Source organism: Pinus tabuliformis, chromosome J, assembly GCF_031772625.1.
Source record: "Pinus tabuliformis cultivar Carrire ecotype Pingquan chromosome J, CPIR1, whole genome shotgun sequence".
Lineage (NCBI taxonomy): Eukaryota > Viridiplantae > Streptophyta > Pinopsida > Pinales > Pinaceae > Pinus > Pinus tabuliformis.
In genome coordinates, this window is record NC_142295.1 from 1,087,859,875 (window position 1) to 1,087,886,816 (window position 26,942).

Sequence of the window (26,942 nt, forward strand, 5' to 3'; positions counted from 1 at the left end):
TTGAAAACAAATTAACTCCCAACGACCAGAATGAAACACCAACAGGGAAATATTGAATGAAATCAAACTACTCCCAACTACCAGCATAAATTTTCAGTCTTTTAGCCTAAAATGATAACAATGGTTACTGTTACAAATGACAGTTGATGACATCAAAAGTAACATCATCTATCTGGTAGACAGTAATTAAGGAATGCTTCAGAAGCTACGGCTTTTTCTAACTCACTGTAGGGAGGTTATAAAATATAGCTTTAGTTTGCCATTGTCACTGCTTAGTCAAGCTAATCAGAATAGATAGAGGAAACTTACAGATCCTGAAAATAGGCTAGGAACAAATTAACTCAAGCAAGTCATTAAAAACTGGAAGCTCAAGCACGCTGCATGATGGAGTCATTCTCAAGCAAACACCAACAAGAACATATTGAATGACATCAAACTAGTGCCAACTACCAGCATGAATTTCAGTCTTTTGGTCTAGAAGGATAACAATGGTTAATGCTGCAAATGACAGCTCGTGGCATTATAAGTAATATCATTAACCTGGCAGACAGTGATTAAAAAATGCTTCAGAGGCTACACCTTTTGCTAATTCACTGAAGTGAAGTTATCAATGAATTCCAGAATGAGCTCTGGAAAAGTTTTAAACAACAGTGCACATTCAGGTCCTGTGAGTAGTTAATTCTGGATTGGGTGCAAATAAGGCTATCGAAGTTACAGTCCAATTGGTGTAGTTCGGAAGTTTTTACTATAACTGTGTTTACCTTCTATATCATAAATGCTTAGTTTTTGAAATGAAATGAAAAACCAAATGATACCTTCAGATCCAAACTTTCAGCATACCAAAGCAACATGCGCCTGCACAATTCTTTTGAACTGTTCAATTTGAAGGAATTTATGAGGCAATTATTTTAACTTTTTTTATGAGAACCAAAGACATTTATCAGAATATCTAAACTACACACAAAGCTCCTCAATGACCTTCATCCAAAGAATACAATGCTCCACAAGATTAAGAGGCTCCCGCATCTAAAATCATCAATCCAAAAGAATGTGATTGCAATTGCCGTGCTACAAAGTTTAAAATCTCTACCTTTTGACTAATAAGATAATTAAAATAGGATTAGGAAACAATGGATAGAATGATCAACAAACAATGAAGCTTTTTCTTTATTCATCCTGTGATAAAGGGTCCGGTTGCCACAAAGAATAAACTCGACAGCCAACAGAACATTGATCCACTGCCGAAGTTGTTATCCACCAGGGTTTCATTTTTGTTATGGTCTGCACTACATGTGCTGCATGAATTTCAAAGGGATGAGGGTGGGTGGAATCTCAGGCAAGTTTGGTGGAATAGATACACCTAAGCTAAAGGAAGTTCACTCTTTGTGGTGCAGCCCTGAACCACTTTCATAAGATAAAAGGCAAATCAAACTATATCACATTGGTACATGACATGATACCTGTGAGAACAAGATCAACAACCCTTCCTGCGTAATCTAGACATTGGCATCATTCTTGTTCTTGCCTTCGGTATCTGGGTTTTGTCCAAGTAACCTACTCGGATCTTCATCTCCATCGAATACCTTCTTCCAAACCTTCTTTACCTTAAGTGACTGCAATTTCAAATGATTGTAGAAGCAAACCCCGAAGAAAGCCAAGCCATATCCTAACAGATTAATACCAGTCACTCTGTCCTTTATAACAGACCATCATAAGGCAATCAGGAGCCAATCCTTGACAACACCTGCAACGTTCATTGTAAGGGCCGATGTCTTACCAACCAAAAGAAAAACTACAAAGTTCAGCAGAAATGCACATGCACAGTTGGCACTAAAAAGCCTCACATCCAGATAAAATGAAGAAGAGGCTGCTAGAACCGGGAACTCAATTATTGCCCAAGGGATTACAAAACAGCAAGGAGCAACATAGTACAGTGATGTTATTGGATTCAGACTAATCCCCTTAGCAGTCAAAAGTATTTGAATTAAGACTAACCGTGTTGCCTCAAAAACCACAGCACCCAATTGCAACATGACACCCCTAGAATTGAACTGGGCTTCCCCATATGCAGCAATGGCAACCCCTAAAGAGATTCCAACCATGTTGCCCATAGTCTTTGAACTGAAACACTCCTTTCCCAACAAAACTCCAATGGAATACACTGCAACAGGCATGAGGGCCTTAAGCATCTGTATAAGAACAAGGCCAAGGTAGGAATGAACAAGACCGAGGTTAAGGAGGGCATGAGGCTGAGGAATGAACAAGGCTGAGGTTAAGGATGGCAGAGTTTTGATAAATGGAACGATGAGACACATGGCCTTCATGGTAGGTCCCACATAGCATTTTGTGTAGGATGATTAATATGCTATGTGGTAGCTGTAATTTATAAAATTTGCATTTGCATGCGCTACACGTGCCTCCTGCCTCACTGAGAGGTGTAACCAGAGAACGATTGCCTTGAAGAAACTCAATTGCTAAACACAAACACATAGTTTTTCAGCGGATGGACTGGGAAATCTAACCAGGCTCACCACCAGAGGTATAAGCTTTCAAAATTGTTGATCGTACATGTAGTCACCAGAGCAGATTTGATAGTGGAGATGCTCCATTTAGGGTTGACAGATCTCAATAAGGCAGTAATTTTCTTTCTGCCGGGTTGACAGATCTCAATAAGGTAGCAATTTTCTTTAGTGCGGCAGAAGATTCATTGTGGTTAGCTACAGAGGATCACTGTGGGGACTTTAAGGAGGAAGAAGACGCGCCTACCTTTCTTGGCACCATTCCAGCTACGACTACAGGTGGAATTTGGCCTCAAGCTTTCAAAATTGTTGATCATTTGAGCTTCCTGGTATCCTTAACTTGAAGTAGCAGCCTGTCACTGTAGCAAATTAATGACTTGTCGGCTGTAGCCTGAAACCATAGGACATTATTGAATCTGGAGCTTATGTTGTTAACTGCAAAAATTTGAAGTCCCCATTAACAGTACCAAAGATGTATTTACTTAAATACAACAAATACACAGAAATGGATAAGCAGCCATAGTTATTATTATTCTGTTATTGCTTCCTCTTTATCTAGATTACCATTATTCAATTTTGTTTTCTGCTACACTTTAAAACAGAAACATACATTGCAACTTTCTAGTGACTCATGCTTTTGTTATTCTCCCTGTAAAGGTATTGTAAACAGCACATTGTAGACAGATAGATGGACGAACAGATAGTGGAGACGCTCCATTTAGGGTTGACAGGTCTCAATAAGGCTAACAAATTCTGGGCTTCCTTCTTCGGACGACGATGTAACAGATTCTGGGCTTCCTTCCTCGGACGGCTAACAGATTCTGGGCTTCCTTCCTCATGGCAAACCCAATTCCACACCGCCCACCAAGTTCTCTGCTGCAACTTCTGATTCAGAGCCCAAGACTTTGGGTCGCAGTACAGTCATAAAGAAGACCAGAGATGTGTTAAGTCCAAGCAACTTCCGACTCAGAGCCTGGTTCAATCATGAAGAAGACCAGGGACGTGTTAACGCCAAGCAGACTCGAGACAGGATGGAGACCAAGCTGTCGGCAAGTTGGAAAGAAGAAGATCTCCAAAGATTCATATCAAAGAGCTGTTGGCCCATCAGAAAGACCCTTTCGTCCTCTGGCAACCCGAAAATGGTGGGTGAGTTTCCTGAGTTTCTTTCCAAAATCATAGGTCCAGATTATAAGTGATAGCAAGGTAGGCTAAGTTGTTTGGAGTTTGCAGTTTGTAGCAATTGTTGACACAGTTTATTGTGTTGCTTCATAGCTCTCCCTATTGTGCTGTTTCTGCTTCACAGCTCTCTTCTACCCTGGAATCTGGGTCACTGGTTAAGAAGGAAGGCTCTGCAGGCAAGTACCCTAGATAATGCGAAAATAGCTCCCGTAGAGACACCACATTAACATGTCGCAACTTCAGTGACACCGCACAAACACGTGGCAACTTCAGCGACTAAGAAATGGCTTATGGAAACTTTATCTTCCCTGGCATTTCCAAACTAGGCTAGCATTTAATATTGCTAGACTAATGCTAGCATTAGTCTACAGTTTGAAACAATTTTGAAATATGAAAAACACAAAACCAAAATAATATAAGATTATCACCCCTCCGCCTCAGGAAGAGACTAAATAAGACCACGAAAAAAATTAGAATATGGTCTGCGGACGACATAGCACATCGACGCCTAAAAACTTACTAAATATTTTGGGCGAACTAATGTTAAGCCATCAAAATCGATTACTATAGTCCCATGCCATTGCCAGATGGCAGGGACTAATAATGGAATGAATGGCCACAAATATTTTATAAATGATATGAACTTTCAAACTAACACAAACATAACTAATACCAGGGACTAATAATGGAATGAATGGCCACAAATATTTTATAAATGATATGAACTTTCAAACTAACACAAACATAACTAATACCAAAAGGGAGATTATAAAAAAGGATACTAACAAAATTTTACCCATAAAATCAATGAGGTGATCAAGCCAAATCATGTGGATCTTCAAAATCCAAAGAATAACTAGTCAAAATAATTTTTATATGACTATTGGAAAACAATATAACCATAGAAACCTAGAGAGCACATAATTTAATTTTCCCTAGCAATTTTAGAAGTGAAGTGACATCTAGGTCCCTAGTCAAATCTTGGTTCATAATCATATACTCTATCAAACTTGGGACATTATATTACTTTTAAGCTCCCCATTCTTTGCAAATTACATGGCCAAAAACATATTTTTTATATGTTTTCATAGAGCTAGGGTTTTCTCAATGTGCAAAATCATAAATTTGGACCTAGGTTCAAATTTAAAGTCATTTTGGGCACTATTAGTCATTTCCATAACATATGGATCGCTAAAATCTAGGTCCCTAGTCAAATCTTGGTTCATAATCATATACTCTATCAAACTTGGGACATCATATTACTTTTAAGCTCCCCATTCTTTGCAAATTGCATGGCCAAAAACATATTTTTTATATGTTTTCGTAGAGCTAGGGTTTTCTCAATGTGCAAAATCATAAATTTGGACCTAGGTTCAAATTTAAAGTCATTTTGGGCACTATTAGTCATTTCCATAACATCTGGATAGCTAAAATCTAGGTCCCTAGTCAAATCTTGGTTCATAATCATATACTCTATCAAACTTGGGACATTATATTACTTTTAAGCTCCCCATTCTTTGCAAATTGCATGGCCAAAAACATATTTTTTATATGTTTTCGTAGAGCTAGGGTTTTCTCAATGTGCAAAATCATAAATTTGGACCTAGGTTCAAATTTAAAGTCATTTTGGGCACTATTAGTCATTTCCATAACATCTGGATAGCTAAAATATAAGTATATGGCCCAACAACATGAAAGTTCATTATTTTGTTCATTTTTATACCCCATATTCAATTTGAAATATGTCGATGAAGGACACCAACCCATGAGTTGCAACTACCCATACATCTCAAACCATTGTTTGGTTTAATAAATCATTAGCTTTGATGGACTTTGGGCATTCTACTACCTATAGATTCCCCCTTATCAAATAATTTCCATAGTTGGAACATGTTCTAATGGCCAATTTTTTTATCTAATATTTTTCACAATATGGAACATGATTAGAATTATCATTCTACGGGTTAAATATTTAAATCATCATCCCTAGAAATAATAAAGAGTGTTTCAAAATTAGGGTGGCCAAAATACACGTGTAGGATATAATTGCATAAAGTATTGTTAATCATTTCATATTGTATTCATAAGAACCAATTTTACATTCTCTTGAAATGGCTCTAACCCTCAATTTCCAACTCACTGTTGAGTCCAAAATTCAAATGGGGCATTATTTTAACAAACCCTCATCTCTACTAAATTTAGAACATTAGATTACTTTCAATAACCCCCTTATTACACATGTCCCACTACCAAAGCATTTTTTTATAGGACATTTCATAGAGCTAGTGTTTTGTTAAAGTGAGAAATTCAAGAATTTGGATCGATGGGTCAAAGTTGCATATCATTCTCCCTAGCACCGCTAAATAGTGTGGTAGCCTCTATGTGGCCAAACTATATTTATAGTATCTGAATACACATAATTTATTTCTTTCTTTCATTTTATGGACTCCGTAACACCCATTCTGCATGTGCCCCTAAAGGGATCTAACCTCCAAGTTGCAAATCGCCATAAACCCCAAAATCATACGTAGTTCAATTAGTTTTACACGAATTCCTAAAGTGTTGTACCACATGAGTTGCATCTCATCATATACCCCAAAGTTATTTAAAAAACCATTAGGTCCAATAGAATTAGTACTCCATAATACCTCTATGGATCCTTCTATCATGAGTCCCACAACCAAAATATGTTTTATCTAATATTCTTCAAAGATAAGGTTCACTCATTGAGAATCATCATAATATTTTGGATCCATGTGTCCAATTTGATTTTTTTTTATCTTGGGAACTATTGAATAATTTGTTCGCCTCTAGATTTCTAAAATATATGCGTAAGATATGATGGAACAAAGTTTTGTTGTTCCTTTTAATTTTTATAACTGAGGGGATAGTTTCACATCTTACCCAAAATGGCTTTGACCCTTGACTTACAACTCACCAAAAGTTATTGGCCCTCAAATTGAGAATCATCATCTTTAATGGAATTAGAACATCATATTACCTAAATATACACCCATTTATCTCAAAGTGGGTCTCTGACAAAGGCACGAGGTCGCCTTCACCTAAGACAGAAGAAGAGATGGACGAGCAGACAGAGTAGCACGACGCGGACCCACAGGTGACATTCGCCTGCATCAAGCATCCAAGGGAACAAGAGAAAGGAGGGTCGGGGAAGAAGTCCAAGGCCACTAAGACGTCGTTGGACCCAATCACCCTCATAGAGGGCGAGTTGCACGAAATTGGAGACACAGTGCGAGATGTCATTGTGGAGGCCCTACAACAGTTTGAGCAGCAGCAACAACTAGTATTGGGGGCTATCTAGACAGGTATGCAGGAGGTGCAGACCCGCGCGTCACAGGCTGGCACGATGTCTACCAGCCTTGCTATCGGCACTTCAAAAGCTGCCGAGATGCTGCGCGCGAGGGTATCCAGCGCGATAGTGCTGCCCGATGGAGCACTGACCACAGAGAATGAAGCTTATAGGCCCACTGTCAGCACCCTCAAGGGAGTAGGGTTGAATTTGGCAGCGCTCCTTGGTGAGGTGCTCCACCTATTACAAGATGGAGTGATTACAGAGTTGAGGGCCCGTGAGCACCACACTCTACAGGTGATCAACGAGCAAAGGATTAACAATGAGTAGATGGCACTACAACGAGACTCTGCCATCGCCACCATGACTAAGGCTACCGACCAAAACAAGCGTATACTTCAGGTCGTGGAGGAGGCATGCCGAATGGTCCCAGAGTTGGCTATTCCTAAGAAAGAACCAGTCGAGGTGTGCGTCTACAAGCTGGCTACAGGTGTGTGCGACGCTGGTACAGAAATGGAGAGGGTTCAGTTGGAGTTGAACCTGCAGATCACAGAATTACAGTTGAAGGCCCAGCCTTCAACTCTACCAGAAGTAAAGGAGCAGCGTGCAACCGCTGTCACAGAGGGTATAACGGCAGTTGAAAGTGCAGTAGCGGACTGCACACAACTCTTTGAACAGTCGTTCGAGGTCCTTCGTTAATCACTTTAATCACTTCGTTAACTCATCTATAAAAGCAAAGATCTCCATGGAGCAAAAGGGATAGAAGTGAACATAGGTACATACTGCCGAATTGAGAACCCAGTTGCGCCTTGAGATAAACTAAGGTTAGCAATGGGCCTTGTTGTTGCACAAAGTGTCTAGGCACCACGACAATGCTCAGAGTAAGGGTTGTCACTCTAATCCTTACTCACTCCGTTTAGACTCCCTCCTAGATAAGTCAAGGGGGGTAGTCCCTAAGGTGAATGGATGAGGGTAGCTTGTGGAACACGGGCTCTAGGAGATTTTAAGGATGAACAACTTGATGAATTTAGAACAAGTCTCGGTCAATTGAGATAGATAGACACAATCACAAGATAAAAATGACTACAGACCAGTGCCTTTAATTTGAATTAACCAAAGACTAAATAAATGACAAGTCATCCAGAGAAAATTATAATGTGGCAAAGCGAAGATCATGAACGATTAAACGCAAACGCCCAAAACTTTATCATGCAAGAGATTCCAAATTTAAAATGATTTTCATTAATGACCTAGATCTAGAATTAATTAACTTTCTCCTATAGTCAATATAATTTTTAAAACATTAGTCGCACCTTGACAATAGAGAAATCACAAAAATACATTTAATCATCAAATAACACCAAGGAACTTTAAATTAGTATTTTAATTATTCCTTAGGCAATTAGTCGAATGAAGAAATCAAGATCTTTTAATGTGACGTAATTAAAATGAATTAAAGAGTTAAAAATTAAAATTTTAATGGGCCATAGGCCACATTAAAATATTAAATGTGAAAGCGCCAATCCCTTTTTAATTTATTTTATCCTCAATCACAAAGTCTCAAAAAAAAAAATTATGATTTTTAATTTTGTAAAAAATAAAAAATCAGAATCAAATGTCACAAAGATTTAAAAAGAAAAAGGGCTTTTTTTATGTTTTAGAAATTTCAATTTTTAAATTTTTGTATGCTTTTAAATGTTTAGATTTTTTTAATGTTTTAGATGAAAATGAAAACAAATAAAAATCAAAAACCATAAAAAAATGATAAAATGTTTAACATAAATCAAATCAGAAAATAAACTGAAGGGAAATCGAAAATAATAAACAAAAATCGAAATTTTGAAATGGAATAGGTCTAACTCAAAGCAAAGAATAAAATCAAACTTTAAACTTTCTTAACTCATAAATGAAAAAAAAAGGAAAGATGCTAACCCTAACCCACTAAAACATAAGAAGTAAATGAAAAGAAACAAATCGAAATGTTTGCTTGTTGCTTATGCAGGTTTTGACGACGGAATGGAAGTGCAGCGAGGAGGCCGTGAATTACAACCAGCGAAAAGGATGCAGGGGCAATGGAGCAGTGGGGGATTGATGGTTGCGATGGAGCCGCAAAGGGAGCAGAAGAGAGCTGTGCAAGAGTGAATGGAGCAGCGTGCAAAGGAGATCCACAGGCTAAGGAGAGGGGTTTGCAGGCAGAACTGTGGGAAAGCATGGCTGCGGGCTGGATGGAGGATTAAGGAGTGAGAAGAATGGATATGGGCTGTGAAGAGTTGAGAGCTGTGGGATAGAACTGCTGTGAGGGAAAGGAGATACCACACGCAGCAGGAGAGGAACTCGCAGGCAGAGTAGCGAGGCGATGGACGAATTTCAAGGGTAAAAGGAGTTGGGCAGAGGGATGTGTTTGCAGAGTTTGAAGGCAGTGATGGGATGATTGAAGAAAACGCAGATGGGAGAGATGGCAGCAAGGTTGGGGTTTGCAGATTCGTAGAGAATGCAAGTAGCAGCAAAAGGTTGTGGGCCTTGTAAAAAAAATAAAAATTTTGCAGCGCCAGAAAACCCCAGAAATTCTTATTAAAATGTTAAATCCTTCTACTTCAGATTTATTTGAAACCCTTATAAAATTTTCCAAATATAAAACCTTTTGAAAACCTTGGACTGCAAAATCTTTTGAATAATATCCCTGCAAAATTATGCAAATAAAACCCCAGAGATCCAAATCTTATCCTCCAGGGCATAGATTTGAACTCTACACGGGTTTCTTCCTCAGATCTGTCATTGCACGACAACAATAAAACACCCAAACAATATATACAATGATAAAAACTAAAACCCAGAAAAACCCAAGTCAGAAAACCAAAAATAATTTTACAGATCTATGCACAGGAATGGTAGATCTATCAGATCTGAGGAGTGTGAGTCCAACTCCGCTCCTAGATCTGATAGTCTAAGGCTCTCAACAGCCAGATCTATCAATTTCGCACATAAAAATTAAATTTTTAAATTTTAAAGGAGGTGCTTAGCTCAAAACCCTTCATGCATCACCAATAAAAATCTTATGATAAGCCCGGGATTAAATTAAGCTAGGCTCTTCAGAAAACACGGATTGGGAATTGGCTAGTCCTAAAAATCAAAACTTTCCTGTAAAACTCAATTTAGCCATCAAAATAGAGCGAGAAAATGATAATAAAATTCAGATAAATAGAGATACTTGCTATTACATTCAAAATTTAAATTATGACTTAAACCCTAGCGACTGAGCAAGATACTTGTACTCAAATCACTCTTCAAAAGCTATTATCAATTGCTAAAAAAAAATTACACATGAAAAATGACACATCTTATAGTATTTCCATGAAGAGTAACACCGGCGAAGATTAACCCCAAAGTCTTTCTTTATTATTCAAAAAAAAGATTACACGAGAGCTTTTCGCTTAACACAAGACTCTAAGGTCGAACGAATTGACTGATGAATGACTTCCTATTAAAAGATAAATCCTCCAACGGCTAGTTCGAGTAACCCTCGTCAAAGCAATCTTGATCGTTGATGAGGATTAAAATTTCTTTTAATCTCATTCGTCGAAATATTAAATTCTTGAGGAAATTCAAATTTTTCAATTATATGCATTTTAATTAACTCAAAAATAAAATTAAAAAATTGAGTTAATTTCTTCAAAAACTTGACTTTGACTTAACCCCCAGGGTCCAAAGGCTTAAAATTTAGCGAGCTAGGACTTAGACTTAATTAAATTTCAGGTTTATGATTTTAATTAATTTTTTGCCAGAAAATTTAATTAATTAACTTATGAGGGGATAAATTATTTTTCCAACCCTCAAGACACTTTACATCATGATTTTCATATTTTTTACATCTCAAGGGGGAAAACCCATTTGTAAAAGACTTTCACAGACTACCCATTCTGCGACACAAATATAATCCAGCAGACCAAGCAATTTGTAATAAAATAACCTAATCAAATAGTTAGGATTATTCCCAAATTACTTTTACATAGACTCGAACACTAAGACTCGTCTAAGATCCCAATGACAAAATCCATTCCGGCTTTGGGGTAAAACTGAAGGAAAACTCTATCGATCATTCGAGAATGGATCAGTGAGACAAAAAAACACCCAGAATGTAAATCATCACCAGAAAAGTAGGTTTACCTAGGTCGTTACATACACGACACGGATCTGCTGAGATTATTTACATCACATACATGCAGAATGGGTTTACATTATAACATCTTGGTCAAGCTGATGATGATAGTTGGACGGCACGAACACATCGATCAGGCGCTATCCCTTTTGCGAAAAAGGGGGTGTACTGCTATGGGTTGTTGACACATAGTGGTCAACAAGCCTGATTGTCAGCTTTGGTTTGAGAAGGAGCTAAGGACAAAGGGAAAAAAGGAACTACAGTTATGTAAGTGCTTTAACATAATAAGAAAATACTACATGGAGCAATACCCACTCTGACCTCAATATTGACTACTCTCTTTTAGGAATAGTACATTTCCAAGCCAAGAATGGTAACCCTAAAATTCATTTGATCTTCCAATGAGTACTCTCTTACTCTCAATTTGCAATTAATATAAAGAAAACACGAGCATAGAGAAAGACAAGAAATAACTTGAAAGAGTTCTTTGTATTCAGTTTTTTAATAAGAGAGCAAACACTTTCTTATATAGATTACATTAACACGTCAATCCACTTTATGAATGTGGGATTGATCAATAAGACATAAAGCAAAAATATAACATAAAGTTAAATGCCTAAGTCTAATTAATTATTGACCATTATTACATATTGAATTGAGGCTTCTGTGATCCATAACAAGTTTATAAGAAAAGTTTTTGGCGATAATCACATCAAAATTCATTTGTCGACGCGTTTCGAACCAGCAAGTGTGGTTCATCGTCAAAACAAGATGAGATTATTGCGTCGACAACCACATGGGTAATTAACCACACTTGTTAGTTCGAAACGCGTCGACAAATGAATTTTGATGTGATTATCGCTGAAAACCTTTCTTATAAACATTATTACATAATTTAATACCCTCCCTTAATGGTCAATTTACTAACTACACCAAGCTTATCCCAGAACTTTACATATTTTTCAGGACCCAAAGGCTTGGTAAGAATGTCTACAGAAATCTGTATATCCACCATGGAAAAATTTTGGGGCTAATGTTCACCCAATGGGCTAATTTTCCATGATCTTTCCACAACAAAGATTCGCCAATTTCCAATTTTATAAAAGGCGATTCGCCCAAATTTTAGAATATAAAATTATTTTACCTTAAAAATCGCCAACATTATATAGAGACTATATATAAAATCATTATAAATTTGAATAAACTTGGATTCTTTGCTTATGTTATAAAGAATGCCAAAGTCAAGTGTCCCTTTCACATATCTCAGAACTCGTTTTATTGCGGTCTAGTGTTCTTTTGGCGCTCTCATGAACCTGGAAATGTAGCTCACAGCAAAACATAAGTCAGGTCTAGTGGCTGTAAGATATATCAAGCTCCCCACTAGTTGCTTGTATATGGACTCATTAACTTCCTTAGAGTCCATCTAGGTTGAAAGTTTCAACCCTTTCTCCATAGGTGTAGATGAGATTTTGCAATCTGTCATTTTGAATCTATCCAACAAACCTTTGGCATATTTTGATTGTGATATGAAGATGTTGCTACCTGTTTGCCAGACTTATACACCTAAACAGTAGTGCAGGAGGCCTAGATCAGTCATGTCAAAAGATTTTCTTATATTATTTTTGATCTGTTCTATAGCCTTTTATTCACTACCTGTGACAGTGATATCATCTACATATATAACTAGAAGAATGATATCATTACCAACTCTTTTGACATACATGTTGGAATATGAAGGACTCCACTAGAACCCTTGTTCACCCAAATATCAGTCAATCTTAATATACCATGCTCGAGGTGCCTGCTTCAAGCCATATAGAGCCTTCTTCAGTCGACAAACCAAATGCTCCTTTCGTGAAACTTGAAACCCTTGTGGTTGTTGCATGTAGACTTCTTCCTGCACATCTCCATTTAGGAAGGCACTTTTCACGTCCATTTCATGGACTTTCCAGCCAAACTATGTTGTCATGGCTAGAACCAGATGAATGGTGCTCATCTTTGTTGTGGGAGCAAAGGTTTCCTCATAGTCAATGCCTTCTCGCTGAGAGAATCCTTTTGCAACCAATCGTGCTTTGTGTTTGTCAAGTGTACCATCTGCTTTGTATTTGACCTTATAGACCCATTTGCAGCCTATGAGTTTCTTCCCTGGTGGAAGACATGTGAGATCCCAAGTCTGATTTTTCATCAAATTCTCATGTTCATATGCCATGACTTTCTCCCATTCAAGTCTTCCTTTTGCCTCCTCAAAGTGTTGTGGCTCATAGATTTCCTGTAGGTTAGCCATAAGAACAAAGTTAACCATAGATGGTTGTTGAATGCTCTTTCCTCTGGATGATCATCCCCCGATCATTTCTCCTATCTGAACATCACCAATGGTGTTGTGCCACCATTTTGGCCTTGTTTTGGGATCTACCCCACCCAAATCAGTATTGCCACCACGACTTGGGCTTCTTGTAGAAATATCATATGATTGTCGAATCGGACTGTCAAGAGTAGAAATCTATGAGTCTCATCTTCCCCCCCTTCAGGGGGAGCTGCCTGAATCTTTTGGTACCTCTAGGTGTTTGGTAATTCGGGACTCAGAAGAAGATTGGAAAGGTCTAATATCTTCATCAACAACAACATCTCTACTGAAGATCACCTTATGAGTGGCTAGATCAACCAACTTGTAAGCCTTGTGAGTGTCACCGTACCATATAGGCATCAGTTTCTTACTCTTTGGATCCAACTTGGTTCTTTTGTGAGTTGGAATCCAAGTATACGCAGTAGATCAAAAGACTTTCAAATGACTCACTTTAGGCTTTCCACCAAACCATGCTTCCTCTGGTGTCTTCTTCTTTATCGGCATCGTTGGAGATCTATTCTGCAGGTAAATTGTTGTGAATACTACTTCAGCCCAAACCTGTGTGGAACAGAGCTGTTCTGCAGCATACATCTGGCCATCTCCGTGATGGTGTGGTTTCTTCTTTCAACTACTGCATTGTGTTGTGGAGTGTAGGGTGTGGTGCATTGTCTCTTTATGCCATGCTTAGTACAAAATTTTTGGAATTCTTTGGAACATAATTCTCCACCATTATCAGACCTAAGAGTGGTTATGTGACAACCTGACTCTTTTTCTACTAATGCTTTGAACTTTTGAAATTCATTAAACACTTCAGATTTTAATTTGAGAAAATACACCCACATTTTTCTACTAAAATCATCAACAAACAGCAGAAAATACCTGGCACCGGTGATTGATGTCGTACTCATTGGTCCACAAACGTCTGCATGAACCAGCTGAAGGACCCTTTGTGCTCTCCAAGCCTGTCCTTCATCAAATGGTGATCGATGTTGCTTGCCAACTTGGCAAGCTTCGCAAACTCCCTGGATCTTCAGTGATATATCCAAAAGTCCATCAACTAGTTTCTCTCGAGCCAACTGAGAGAGGTAAGTCATATTGAGGTGCCCATACCTCAGATGCCATAGTGTACGAATATCTGATGCAGATTTGGCTGCTAATGCATGTTCTTTTACCTGACCAATGTCTACCAACCTGAACAAATCATGATCTTCTACACCAAGAGCAACAGTCTTCTTGGTGTTCCTTTCAACTATATAGCATTTATGATTGCTAAAGTTGATATCTAGATTTGGACAATGTCACATAATCTGACTAACTACTAGCAGATTGAGTTTCATGCTTGGCACATAGTAGACATTGAGAAAGAGTAATGTTTTTTCTCCAAAGGAAAGTTGAATATGTCCTTTACCAGCGACCTTATACTCGGCCCCACCACCAAAGATTAATGAATCCTTGGATGAACATGCCCCGAACTCCTCCTGCCTGTTGGTGAAATGTCGGGATGCTCCAAAATCAATATACCAAGCAGATGATTTGGACTAGTCTGCTTGGGTTGTGGCTATGAAGGCATAGAAGGTTGATTCCTTCTCCTCGATGTGCTCTACAACATGAGCCTTTGGCTGAGACCCTCCCTGGTTGGATTTTTAGTCAGCTAACCTTTTCTTGCATTATTTCTTCACATGGCCAGTCTTGCCATAATAATGACAAGTGATGGTCTTCTGTCCCTGGGGACCATCCTCCCCACTTTGCTAACCTTTCTTCTTGGCCCCATTTCCTTTGCCTTTGTAATTAGCTGCAAAGGCCTACTCAAAACCCTTTGTCTCAGTGTTGCTGCCGAATGGTTTCTTCCATTTGTTCTGCTGTAAGAGTTTATTGCAAATCTCTTCGAACTTCAGGTCAACATTCGTAGTAGTAATGTTGAGGGTTTCAATGAAATGCTCATAGGCTCGTGGTAAGCTTTTTAGCGTGATAACCACCATGTCCTCTTCCTCCATCTTCTGACCAATGGCTAGCAACTGATCTCGGATGTCCTTGATCTTGAGCAAGTGCTCTTGCAATGAGGCACCTTCACTCATCGTGATCAATAACAGCATGTTATTCAGAAAGAATGTTTGCCCTTTGTCAAATGTCTCATGAAGATCTTTCAAATGCGTCCAAACTGCAGTTGAAGTTTTCCCTATTTGAACTTCAGGAAGCATCTCATCAGTAACTTACAGTCTGATAAGCATCATGGCCTCTTTGTCATAGCCATCAAACTTGTCCTGATCTTTACCCGCAATTGTGGGTCAGGTAGTTTTGCCTAGAACCACCTCATCCAAGCAACGGTACTCAAAGATTGCAAAAAATCCGTTGTTTCCACGTGTTGTACTTCTTGCCAGAGAACTTCTAACTGTTTTCCAACATGATATTGTTCAATGAAGCCATCTCTGCAAGTCAAATTTGGGAAATCTGCCACCAAACTGATCAAAAGTGCCTCAAAAACGCTGAAAAATAATAGATCGGCCACTAAAAACACCAGATCTGCAAATCTGGTCCACAAATCAGGTATAAGCATATCCAATCTGCTATATAACAATCTGATTTGTCACAATTTGAGAGAAATTGCAGAATTTACAGCCAAATTTCAAAAAATTGACACCCAATTTGGACAAATTGCGGTCCAAATTTGATGATTACAGTCCAATTTCAAATAAAAAACAGCTCAATTCAGATTTAATTTCAAAAATTGATCTTCAATTTCGAAAATTGACCCTTAATTTCGAAAATTACAGCAAGCAATTTAAAAAATTACAGATCGTACGACCATACGGCTGCTTGGCAGCTGTTTGACAGCTGGTTTTGGCAGCTGGAAAATGGCAGCTATTTGTACGGAAAAAATAATAGCACAAGAATTGACTGATGTTCCGTACAATTCCGTACGACTGGTTTTTAAACCGCAAAATCACTCAATTGACCCGAAAAGCTTTTGGTTCTCCACTGTGCTACGATGGCGATCCCTCGATGCTTCACTACCGGCAGCAGTCCCTCGAATCTTCACGCTATTACAATTTCATGGCTCGATAACCTCGCTCTGATACCATATAAAGAAAACACGAGCATAGAGAAAGCCAAGAAATAACTCGAAAGAGTTCTTTGTATTCAGTTTTATAATAAGAGAGCAAACACTTTCTTATATAGGTTACATTAACACTAAGTCAATCCACTTTATGAATGTGGGATTGATCAATAAGACATAAAGCAAAAATATAACATAAAGTTAAATGCCTAAGTCTAATTTATTATTGACCATTATTACATAATTTAATGATTAAGCACAAATTTCTATAGTGGAAATGAAAGTATGGACACCAAAGGTAAAACCCTTGGAGGAACCAAGCTAAAATGCATTGGTACCATGATTGTTGGGCTATGGAGTCAAGTATTCTTCATTGGGGTTCTTTAGCACATTCAATGAATCTTAAAGATCACTCTCTTGGCATACAATTGTAGACAACCATGAATAGGTTCAAAAGTTCAAACCAAATCCTCCAATATCCAAAAACAACAAAAATGTCAAGTAAACAACGAACAGATTCATTGCAAAAGGTTGCTCAAAATGACACTCCCCTAGTATGGATCATTGGCATTCTAGTATGGATCACCATGATGCTTGGCATGCTAAGTCACAGGGTTCGGCGAACCTGAACCTTTAGGTTCGAAATTCGCCGAACCTGTAAAAAAAATTGAGGTTCGTTCAGGTTCGGCGAACCTGAAAGCCGAACCTGAAGCCGAACTCGAACCTGAACGAACCTGTCGAACTTGATCGAAGCTGAACGAACCAAATCGAACTTGAACGAATCGGTGGTTTTCTGGACGGTTTTCGAAGAAAACAGTGGGCCGCATACCGGTTCTTCCAATTTCCCGCCAAATAATTCTTTATAAACAGTCGCGCGCTTTGGTTTTGGCACACACTGTCGGGTTGAAACTTGATTGCTGAAGCCTGAGCGTTTGTTTGTAGTGAGTCTCTGTCTGAGTCGTTAGTCATTTGTAGTGGTGAGTTTGCAGACGACGGACGTTTGAAGTTGCAGGCCGCGGCTTTGAGTCTTGAGCAGTGGCACGACGCTGCAGTGCTGCATGCAGAGTCCAGACCATCGACGCTGCATGCACCACGGCACCAGTTTGCAGTTGCACCGCCAGGTTTGGTGACAGTTGTTATATCCTTGTTTGTTATTTCTGAAATTGATTGATTGTCATGACTCAGTTATGCATTTTTTACATTATTTTCTGTCTTTGTTTAATGGTAAAAGGGAGAGATTTTATCATATAGTATATGCAGTATGCGTGTCTGAAGTACAAGTTGGTGTTTATTCTCATCTGCTGCAATTGGTTAACCTGACAATGCAATTCATTTCTCCCTCCTTGCGCATTACAAATTATTGGGAGATGCCGGTGTTGTTCTCCTTTCTTCACAATGTATTTTGCACATTTATTTTATGTTATTGCTCCATGCGGACCTCAGATTCTTTGGAGCAATCTGTATCTTTATTACCTTAGGTGTGCATTTCAGTTCCTTTTAAGATGAGGAATCTGTATCTTTTTTGCCTCAGTATCCTCATCTATACCTTGTTAGATGAGCAATCTGTATCTCCCTTTCCCGGATTGTTTATTTTAGCTCCTTGTTAGATGATATTTTGTCTGCAGGAATTTTCCTTTGCTACATTTTGGTCTGATAAATTACAGGCTCATGGGCTCACCCTCCATGCATTGTACGTTGTACATAAAGCTTCATTAAACTTGTGCTCAAACATTCGACCAAGAAACTAGCGGGTCAGTGCAGCAAATAGTTTTTGATCTTCAGAACTGGATAGGAACCTGAAGGCTGACAATACAGCATTCAGTTAATGGGTTGATGGAAATCTCCGTTTTTCCGCATGGGATGTGGTCTTCACTAGCAGAGCTTGATGCTGTTAGCCTTTTAGGATCAAATACTTTCATTCTGAGTCCTGACCAGACTCCAGAGTATGAAGCTTAATCTGACTCAAGTCAATCAATCTGTCTGGACAATATGCGAATTACTTGATTTTCAGTCAAACTTTATGAAATCCAACTGCCCAGTGCTAGGTTCTAACTGGTTTCAGAATTTCCAATTATCTATGGCCCTAAATGGTTTTCGTTGCCCTCCATTTTGTTTAATGAACTTCAGACAATCAACTTGTACAGCTGCTATACCATTTAGTAACATCTTTGAGAATAAATTACACAAATGATATTATGTTTAAAACAGCAGGACCACTGGATAGTGGATTATAAGTTATAACTTGCTTGGTGAATATGATCCTCATCCAATATGCCATCGCCCTCCATTTTGTTAGATAAACTTCAAAGAATCAACCTCTATAACTATTTATGCCCATAATGCCTAAAATTTGAGAATAATTTACTCATATGATGCTATGCTCTGCCTCTAAGTAGCAGGTCTATCGGATCATGATTCATACCTTAAGGCTTACACCAAATGAGTAGAATAAGTAACTCTACAATGTACATGAGTTGAATCAGAATGTAGGCTGGTAGCTTATCAAAACCTTCGAAGATTTTGTCAGAACTGAAGAGGTTGATGTTGTGAAAAGCAATCTCAGAATCAAGCCATTTTCTCTGATAACAAAGTGGGTCAAATGAAGAAAAATCATAAACAAATGTTACATAATATTTGTTGTGTCAAACAATTTGAAGACATACAGTTAAGCTGCACATAGTTTGGTTACAACTTACACCTGGTAGTTACAAACTTACAGCCTGATAGTGGAGATTGAGGGACACATATTAAGTAGGGAGGGTTCACCATCAGGGCTACTTTGTCCTTCTCCTCTTTGATAATGAGTGGCCTGTGGTAGAGTTCTCCAAGGACCATGTACTTCCTGCAGGCTGCAGCCTGCACTCCAATCATTCCAGTCTCTTTAACCAGTTTTTGATGGTTTGTTAGTTCTCTTCTTTTTCTTTGTTGGCACATTCCAGCTTTTCCAATTTTCTTCACAATTATTCAACTTTGTCCAGAATCTCCAGTGAATCCACATTCCTATTCTAGCAAAACATGGCAGTTCTGGTTTGACCTAAGTTTTTTATTTTCCTGTCATGGTAATAGAATGTTTTTTAAAGCAATGTGGTTGGACTCAAAATTCCATGATTGCACCATAGAGCCAATTATCAATTATCTGTTGATGGTCTGCCAGAGTTCTCAAAAAAATTAAAAAAAATTACACCTCAATAAATTTAATCTTTCAGATTTTCGATATATCCAAGTTTAAGATGAATCTTGATTAACTTTGTTTTCTATATTTTATCTCTCACACCTATGTAAATAGTTATTTACTTTTTATTCAATTTAACTTTATATTATTTTAGATGGAGCCAACTTGTACTTTCTTTTAAATTTTGCAATAATAGAGAAAGTCTGCCCTTTATGAGCACATTAAAAGTTAAAACTAGAGGAGGCTTAAGGTTTACAGGTTGTATTTTGTGCTTCATCTGAGTTCTAGAAGCTTATGATGTTCATGGTGGATGCTTATTTTTTTAATCCACTTGCTGCATTTGTATCTCTTTCAAGTTTTAATGATAGGTTCATTATTGTTTATTTCATTTATTCATTACTTCATGGCCATTTTTCATGTACTAAGTGTAAAGCACCTCACCAATCTCCATAGATAATCAACCTCTATAACCATTCAATCTTTGAAATTAATTAGTGTGCTTGAAGTTATGGTTTCCGTAGCAAGATTATGAGATCATAATTTAATGAATTAATATGATGTAATATGTCGTTGCCCTCCATTTTGTTTAATGAACTTCAGACAATCAACTTGTACAGCTGCTATACCATTTAGTAACATCTTTGAGAATAAATTACACAAATGATATTATGTTTAAAACAACATGACTACTGGATTATAACTTGCTTGGTGAATATGATCCAATATGCCATCGCCCTCCATTTTGTTAAATAAACTTAAGAGAATCAACCTCTATAACTATTTATGCCAACAATTCAGCCTTACATGCCACTTTATTTCATTTTGCAGTCGTTTGGGCTGCTTTGACTTTTTAATGGAAATTCAATAAAGCTTGCTACCAATTTATTTCTCCTCAAATTCATTAAATACACATGTTATAACTTATAGCCTATAATTACTGTTAAGTGATAATTACAATAGGAAGTGATAATTACTGTTATTTAAATTTGAAAGATTTGAAGAAATTGGAAAACTGAAATTTGAACAAGTTATGCATGATTTGAATGCTCATCAAAATATCAAGTTTTATTTGTATTTGAAAATTGAATTTCACTATTTTATCATTTATTTAAATTCGAATTTTAATATGCCATTGCCAACAAAAATGCAGACATATTTGTCATGGCACCTCCAAAGTCAACGGCAGAAGGATGGAAATATGTGGAGAAATTGGACGGGCCTCATGGGAGGCATTTGAAATGCAAGTTATGTAATAATGAATTTTTTGGATCTTTAACTAGAGTCATGGACCACTTACTGTCTGTCACTAATGGCAAAGGAGGTGGCGTTGAAGGTTGCAAGAATGTGTCTGCAGAGCTCAAGGAGACACTTCAGAAAGATTATGACAATATACAAAAGGCTAAGAAAGTGAATGAAAACAAAAGACAACGTGTTCAAACAGAAATTGCAATGAATTACAATTCATTATCTGCACTTTCTTCAAGCACGGTTGGTGTTGGGAGTTTATCTCAGTCAAAGATCAGTAAATCAAGTGGGACAGCCACATTAAATACTCTTTGGAAGCCCATGCAGAAACAAGAAGTTGATGATGCTGTAGGTGATATGTTTTTTGAATGTGCAATTCCATTTAATGTGGCAAGAAGCCCTTACTTCATCAACGCATGTAAGATGATGGCAGGTTTTGGTAAAGGATATCTCCCTCCTAGTTCTGAGACCATAAGGACCACTATTTTGAAGAGGTCAAAAGAAAGAGTTACAAACAATTTGCAGAAGATCAAAGACTCTTGGAAGGAAACAGGGTGCACAATTTTATCAGATGGCTGGTCAGATATGAATCATAGACCTCTTATTAATGTGTTGGTTTCTTGCCCTAAAGGGGTACTTTTTTTGAAAGTAGTTGATGCATCAGGGAATAAGAAGACCTCTGAATTTATTTTCAAGATTTTAGAGGAAGCTATTCTTGAGGTTGGAGAAGAAAATGTGGTCCAGGTTATAACAGATAGTGCTTCAAATTGTGTTGGAGCAGGAAAAATGGTCATGGATAAATACAGAAAAATATATTGGACACCTTGTGCTGCCCATTGTCTTGACTTATTGTTACATGACTTGGCAAAGTTTCCATGGATTAACGAGACAGTTCGGAGGGGGAAACAAATTTCTCACTTCATATTTAACCATCAACTCACATTGAGCTTGTACAGGAATAATGCATCTAGAGAGTTGCTCAGGCCTTGTGACACCAGGTTTGCCACATATTATATTACTATCAAAAGGTTAGTTGAAGAAAAAGGGAGTATAAGAGGTGTTTTTTGCAACAATGAGTGGGAAAAGTCTCATCTTTCAAAGGAAGCTAAAGGAAAGGAGTTGGAACAGGTGATTTTAGGGAATGCTTTTTGGGACAATGCTCAGAAGGTCTTAAAAGTATGTGAACCAATTGTTGATATGCTTCTCATGGTTGATAGTGATACCCCTTCCATGGGTTTTGTTTATGAGGGCATGGATCGTGCTAAAGAAGCCATTGCAAAATCTTTTAATAATGAGGAAAATGAGTACATTGCAATATGGGAGATGATTGATGAAAGATGGAAGATGTTGCATAGTCCTTTACATGCAGCAGCTTGTTATTTGGATCCTAGACTCTTTGGGATAGAAAGAACAAATGATGCAGAAGTCATGAATGGCCTTTATGATGCAGTTGAACGGTTGGTCCCTGATCAAGAAGAATGCAGGAGAATTAGAGAGCAGCTCCGAGCATACAGGTTGGAAGAGGGAATATTTGCAAGGTCTAGTGCAGTACAAGATAGGCCCAATATTCCTCCAGGGAGATGGTGGCAGTTTTATGGATCAGAGACTCCTGAATTGCAACGTTTTGCAGTTCGTATTTTGAGCCAGGGATCAAGTGCCTCTGCTTGTGAAAGGAACTGGAGTAGCTTTAACCATATCCAGTCCAAGAAAAGAAACAAATTATTGTCTACAAGGTTGGAAGACCTTGTTTATGTTCGGAGTAATTTGAAATTGGCCTTGAGTAGTGTGGCCCAAGATGCATCTAGTTCCTACGAGCCATGGTTTGATGCTAATTTAAAGCCAAAAGAAGATGATATTAGCACTGATGGTGATTCACTAGATGATCCAAATGTTGGAATTCCATCTATTGATGACTTTGATGATCACCATTCTAGTGCCTTTACTATGCCATATGCACATGATGATTGAGAGCTTTTTGATCATACTAGAGTCTAGTAGGCCATAAGTATAGACTATCTATGTTTTTTGAATTTCCTAGAACAATTTTATGGATTATAACTATTTGGCAATGGTCTTTATGACTTCCTTATTATATTAGCATTGATGATGATGAGCCAAATGATGGAATTCCATGTGTTGATGACTTTGATGATATTATGACTTTGATGATGTTTAAAATTTTGAAATTTGAAGATGTCCTATAATGATGTGTATGTTTAAATTTTGATCATGTTTTGATTATGTGATTTTTTAAAAGATTACTAGTATTTGACATTCATTTAAATTTTGAAGATTGAAAATTATGTCATTTCTTTTTGCAAACTACTATTGTGTATGTTTACATTTAACTAGATGTTAGAATGATTACATTATTGATGTATGTTTACTAATAAGAATTTGTGTTCATGTGTTTATGGATTGATTTTGAATTTTCTATTATTTTGTCATATATAAATATATATAAATAAATATATATATATATATATATATATATATATATATATATATATATATATATATATATATATATATATATATATAGATATATATATTGAAAAATATGTATAGTCGAACCTAATGCCGAACCTCATTCGAACCTGATCGGAAAATTCGAACTCGAATCGAACTTAATCGTTGTCGAACTCGAACCGTGTGACATAGTTGGCATGTATACTTGTTTCCTCATTTCACCTTGGTGGTTATCATTTGCTCCTAGTGTTATAACTCAAAATGACACTCCCCAAAGTCTACAAGAGAAGCAACACAGGGGGAAGGTTGAGATGCAAAAAAAAATCTTCATGGAAACCCTAAAAAAGTCCAATTTTGCCTCTTTAACACCCCCCTAAACATTGTCCAATGCCCCAGATGACCTAGCAAGGAGAGTTGAATGCCCTAATTCCTCTAGCACAAAGCATTGAAGTGGACAAGGTTGCTAAAGTGCATGGGGAAGGGTTGATAAGGTAAAAAATGATCATAAATTCAAGATAAGGATGAAATGACTAAATCAAACTCAATCAAAAAGATGTCCAAATTCATTTAATCACTTTGTTAACTCATCTATAAAAGCAAAGAACTCCATGGAACAAAATGGAGAGAAGTGAACAAAAGTACATACTGCCAAATTGAGAACCCAGTTACGCCTTGAGATAAACTAAGGTTAGCAATGAGCTTGATTGTGAGCTTTGGTTAGAGAAGGAGCTAAGGACAAAGGGCCAAAAGGAACTACAATTAGGTAAGTTCTTTGACATAATAAGAAAATACTACATGGAGCAATACCCACTCTGACCTCAATATTGTCTACTCTCATTTTAGGAATAGTACATTTCCAAGCCAAGAATGGTAACCCTAAAATTCATTTGATCTTCCAATGAATACTCTCTTACTCTCAATTTGCAATTAAGCACAAAGGTTTCTATAGTGGAAATGAAAGTATGGACACCAAAGATAAAACCCTTGGACAAATAAAGCTACAATGCATTGGTACCATGATTGTTGGGCTATGGAGTCAAGTATTCTTCATTGGGGTTCTTTAGCACATTCAATGAATCTTAAAGATCACACTGTTGGCATACAATTGTAGACAACAATGAATAGGTTCGACAATTCAAACCAAATCCTTCAATATCCAAAAACAACAAAAATGTCAAGTAAACAACGAACAGATTCATTGCGAAAGGTTGCTTAGTTCCTATTACCCATTTACATACATGGGTAATCCTAGGAGAAAAAATCTCCTATAATGCAACTCGTTAGCTAGCAACCCCTACCTTATCCACAGAAAGCCAGTCTCAGATGTATGTCACCCATTCTTTGGCCAATATATTCATTCGCCTAACCTTTGCATCTAATGAAGGTGGGGTCAACTCTTGTGAGGTACTTTGACCATTATTGCTTGCAATTGATTTCAGTTAACTTTTTTGGCATTCTAATATGAATCACCATGATGCTTGGCATGTATACTTGTTTCCTTATTTCACCTTGGTGGTTATCATTTGCTCCTAGTGCTATAGCTTGAAATGACACACCCCTAAGTCTACAAGAGAAGCAACACAGGGGGAAGGTTGAGATGTAGAAAAAGCTTCATAGAAACCCTAAAAGAGTCCAATTTTGCCTCTTCAACACCCCCTAAACATTGTCAAAGAGAGTTCCAATGCCCCAGATGACCTAACAAGGAGAGTTGAATGCCCTAATGCCTCTAGCACAGAGCACTAAAGCGGCCAAGGTTGCTAAAGTGCATGGAGAAGGGTTGACAAGGTCAAAAATGACCATAAATTCAAGATAAGGATGAAATGACCAAATCAAGCTCAATCAAAAAGATGTCCAAATTCATTTAATCACTTTGTTAACTCATCTATGAAAGCAAAGATCTCCATGGAGCAAAAGGGAGAGAAGTAAACATAGGTACATATTGTCGAATTGAGAACCCATTTGCGCCTTGAGATAAACTAAGGTTAGCAATGAGCCTGATTGTGAGTTTTGGTTAGAGAAGGAGCTAAGGACAAAGGGAAAAAGGACCTACATCTATGTAAGTGCTTTGACATAATAAGAAAATACTACTTCCCGCCCACTTACATGTATTTCATGTGATTTTTGAATATATGCATTTTGGTTTTTTATGTGCTAACATTAACATAGTTGTAGGTAGTAGAGTTTGGTAGCTTTTAATTGTCTATTTTGTAGGTCAATGGTGCAAGGAGCAAAAAGTTGGATCTCAAGGTCCAACCACCGAAAGCAATCAGTGATCTGGCTTTCATGTCAAGCGTGTCTTCCATCTCTTCTCTTGTTCATTTAAATTTTGTTGTGCATGCATGTCTGGAGGGATAAAGTAGGTCATAGGAATTGTTTGTCATGAGTCTTGGGCAGACTTGTGGGAATTGGTACTCTGGCAACAGAGGAATGTTTGGCTAAACATAATTGGCAGTGATTTCGAGGAGTACCCCAGAAGGTTTCTTTTGGTTCTTTTGCTTTCTTTCGTTTTTATTGCTTTTGAGTCTTCATTACGAATTCCGAGAAGATCAGGCCTCAAAAATTTCTGCCTGAAAACTAAGTATTTGGGTTTAAAATTGCTTCAACTCTCCTGCCTAGCCATGGCAAAGCAATGGATCCCTGTTCAATGCCTTGATCGGACCATCACAAAGCGTTCAACTCTTTGTCAAGCCTTTGACAGAGCGTTGGAACACTTATGAGAGGGTTTTTTGTGGTTTTCCCTATAATTTTTTCATCTTTCTTGCAAGCTCCTAAGCCTAAGGCTTAGGTCAGTGTGGAGTCTTACCCACCAAAGCTTCTACTGAGTCAGTCACCCTCAAATTCACTTCAAATAAGGGGGTTTGAATTCATTTCAAGGGTCTTGAATCCAATCTTGGGTTTGATTCACTACAAAGACATTAGAGTGGAACACAACTCTATTGCCATGGTCTTGTAACCCTTTTGTTTGTGCCCGCTATAGTGAGTGTGTTGAGTCATCATACTCATATTTTTAATGCACGCTTGCTTGTAGGTAGGGTTTTAAGTTTTGGGTGCATCTTTCGTTGTTGTTTCTTTTGGATTTTCTTCACTTGTTAATCTATTTCAAACCAAATCTACTTGTGAATGTTCAAAGTGGTAAAGGAAAGTGTGGTAAGGATCTGCATTTGTCTTTGCATTGGAAAGATCTCACCTTACCTTAGTTTTCATTGAAAGTGATAAATTGCACCTTCATCTCTTGCATTCTTTTATATAAAATTAAGTCAGTCACACCATACAAGTTTCATACCATAACCCATGACTTAATAGCAGCCACTAAAAGCCAACATTAATAAAATTCATAAAACATATTGTTATTTTCCCTAGTAGCACGCCAACATTACCTTAAGATTTTAGGTCCTTAGAATAGTTTGGAGAGCACATTCTCCTAGGCTATAAAACAAACACTAGAATCTTAAGTTGGGGAGTGCAAAATCCATTTGCAATCGAACGTTACTTA

At 37.6% G+C, this 26,942-nt stretch overlaps 1 protein-coding gene and 1 pseudogene across 2 annotated transcripts; one reads left to right on the plus strand and one right to left on the minus strand.

The window, feature by feature from the left end:
* Window positions 1-981: 981 nt before the first annotated feature.
* LOC149230796 (putative sugar phosphate/phosphate translocator At4g32390 pseudogene) lies at window positions 982-3,845 on the minus strand (annotated as a pseudogene). The gene is made up of 2 exons (XR_016248025.1): window positions 3,130-3,845; window positions 982-2,954 (listed from the first exon to the last, which is right to left on the minus strand). The product of XR_016248025.1 is annotated as a putative sugar phosphate/phosphate translocator At4g32390 pseudogene (transcript).
* Window positions 3,846-20,896: 17,051 nt separating this feature from the next.
* LOC149230797 (uncharacterized) lies at window positions 20,897-22,948 on the plus strand. Its single transcript, XM_089381416.1, has 2 exons — window positions 20,897-21,978; window positions 22,198-22,948. The coding sequence occupies exons 1-2, from the start codon at window positions 20,897-20,899 to the stop codon at window positions 22,946-22,948; spliced, it is 1,833 nt and encodes a 610-aa protein (XP_089237542.1).
* Window positions 22,949-26,942: the final 3,994 nt, after the last annotated feature.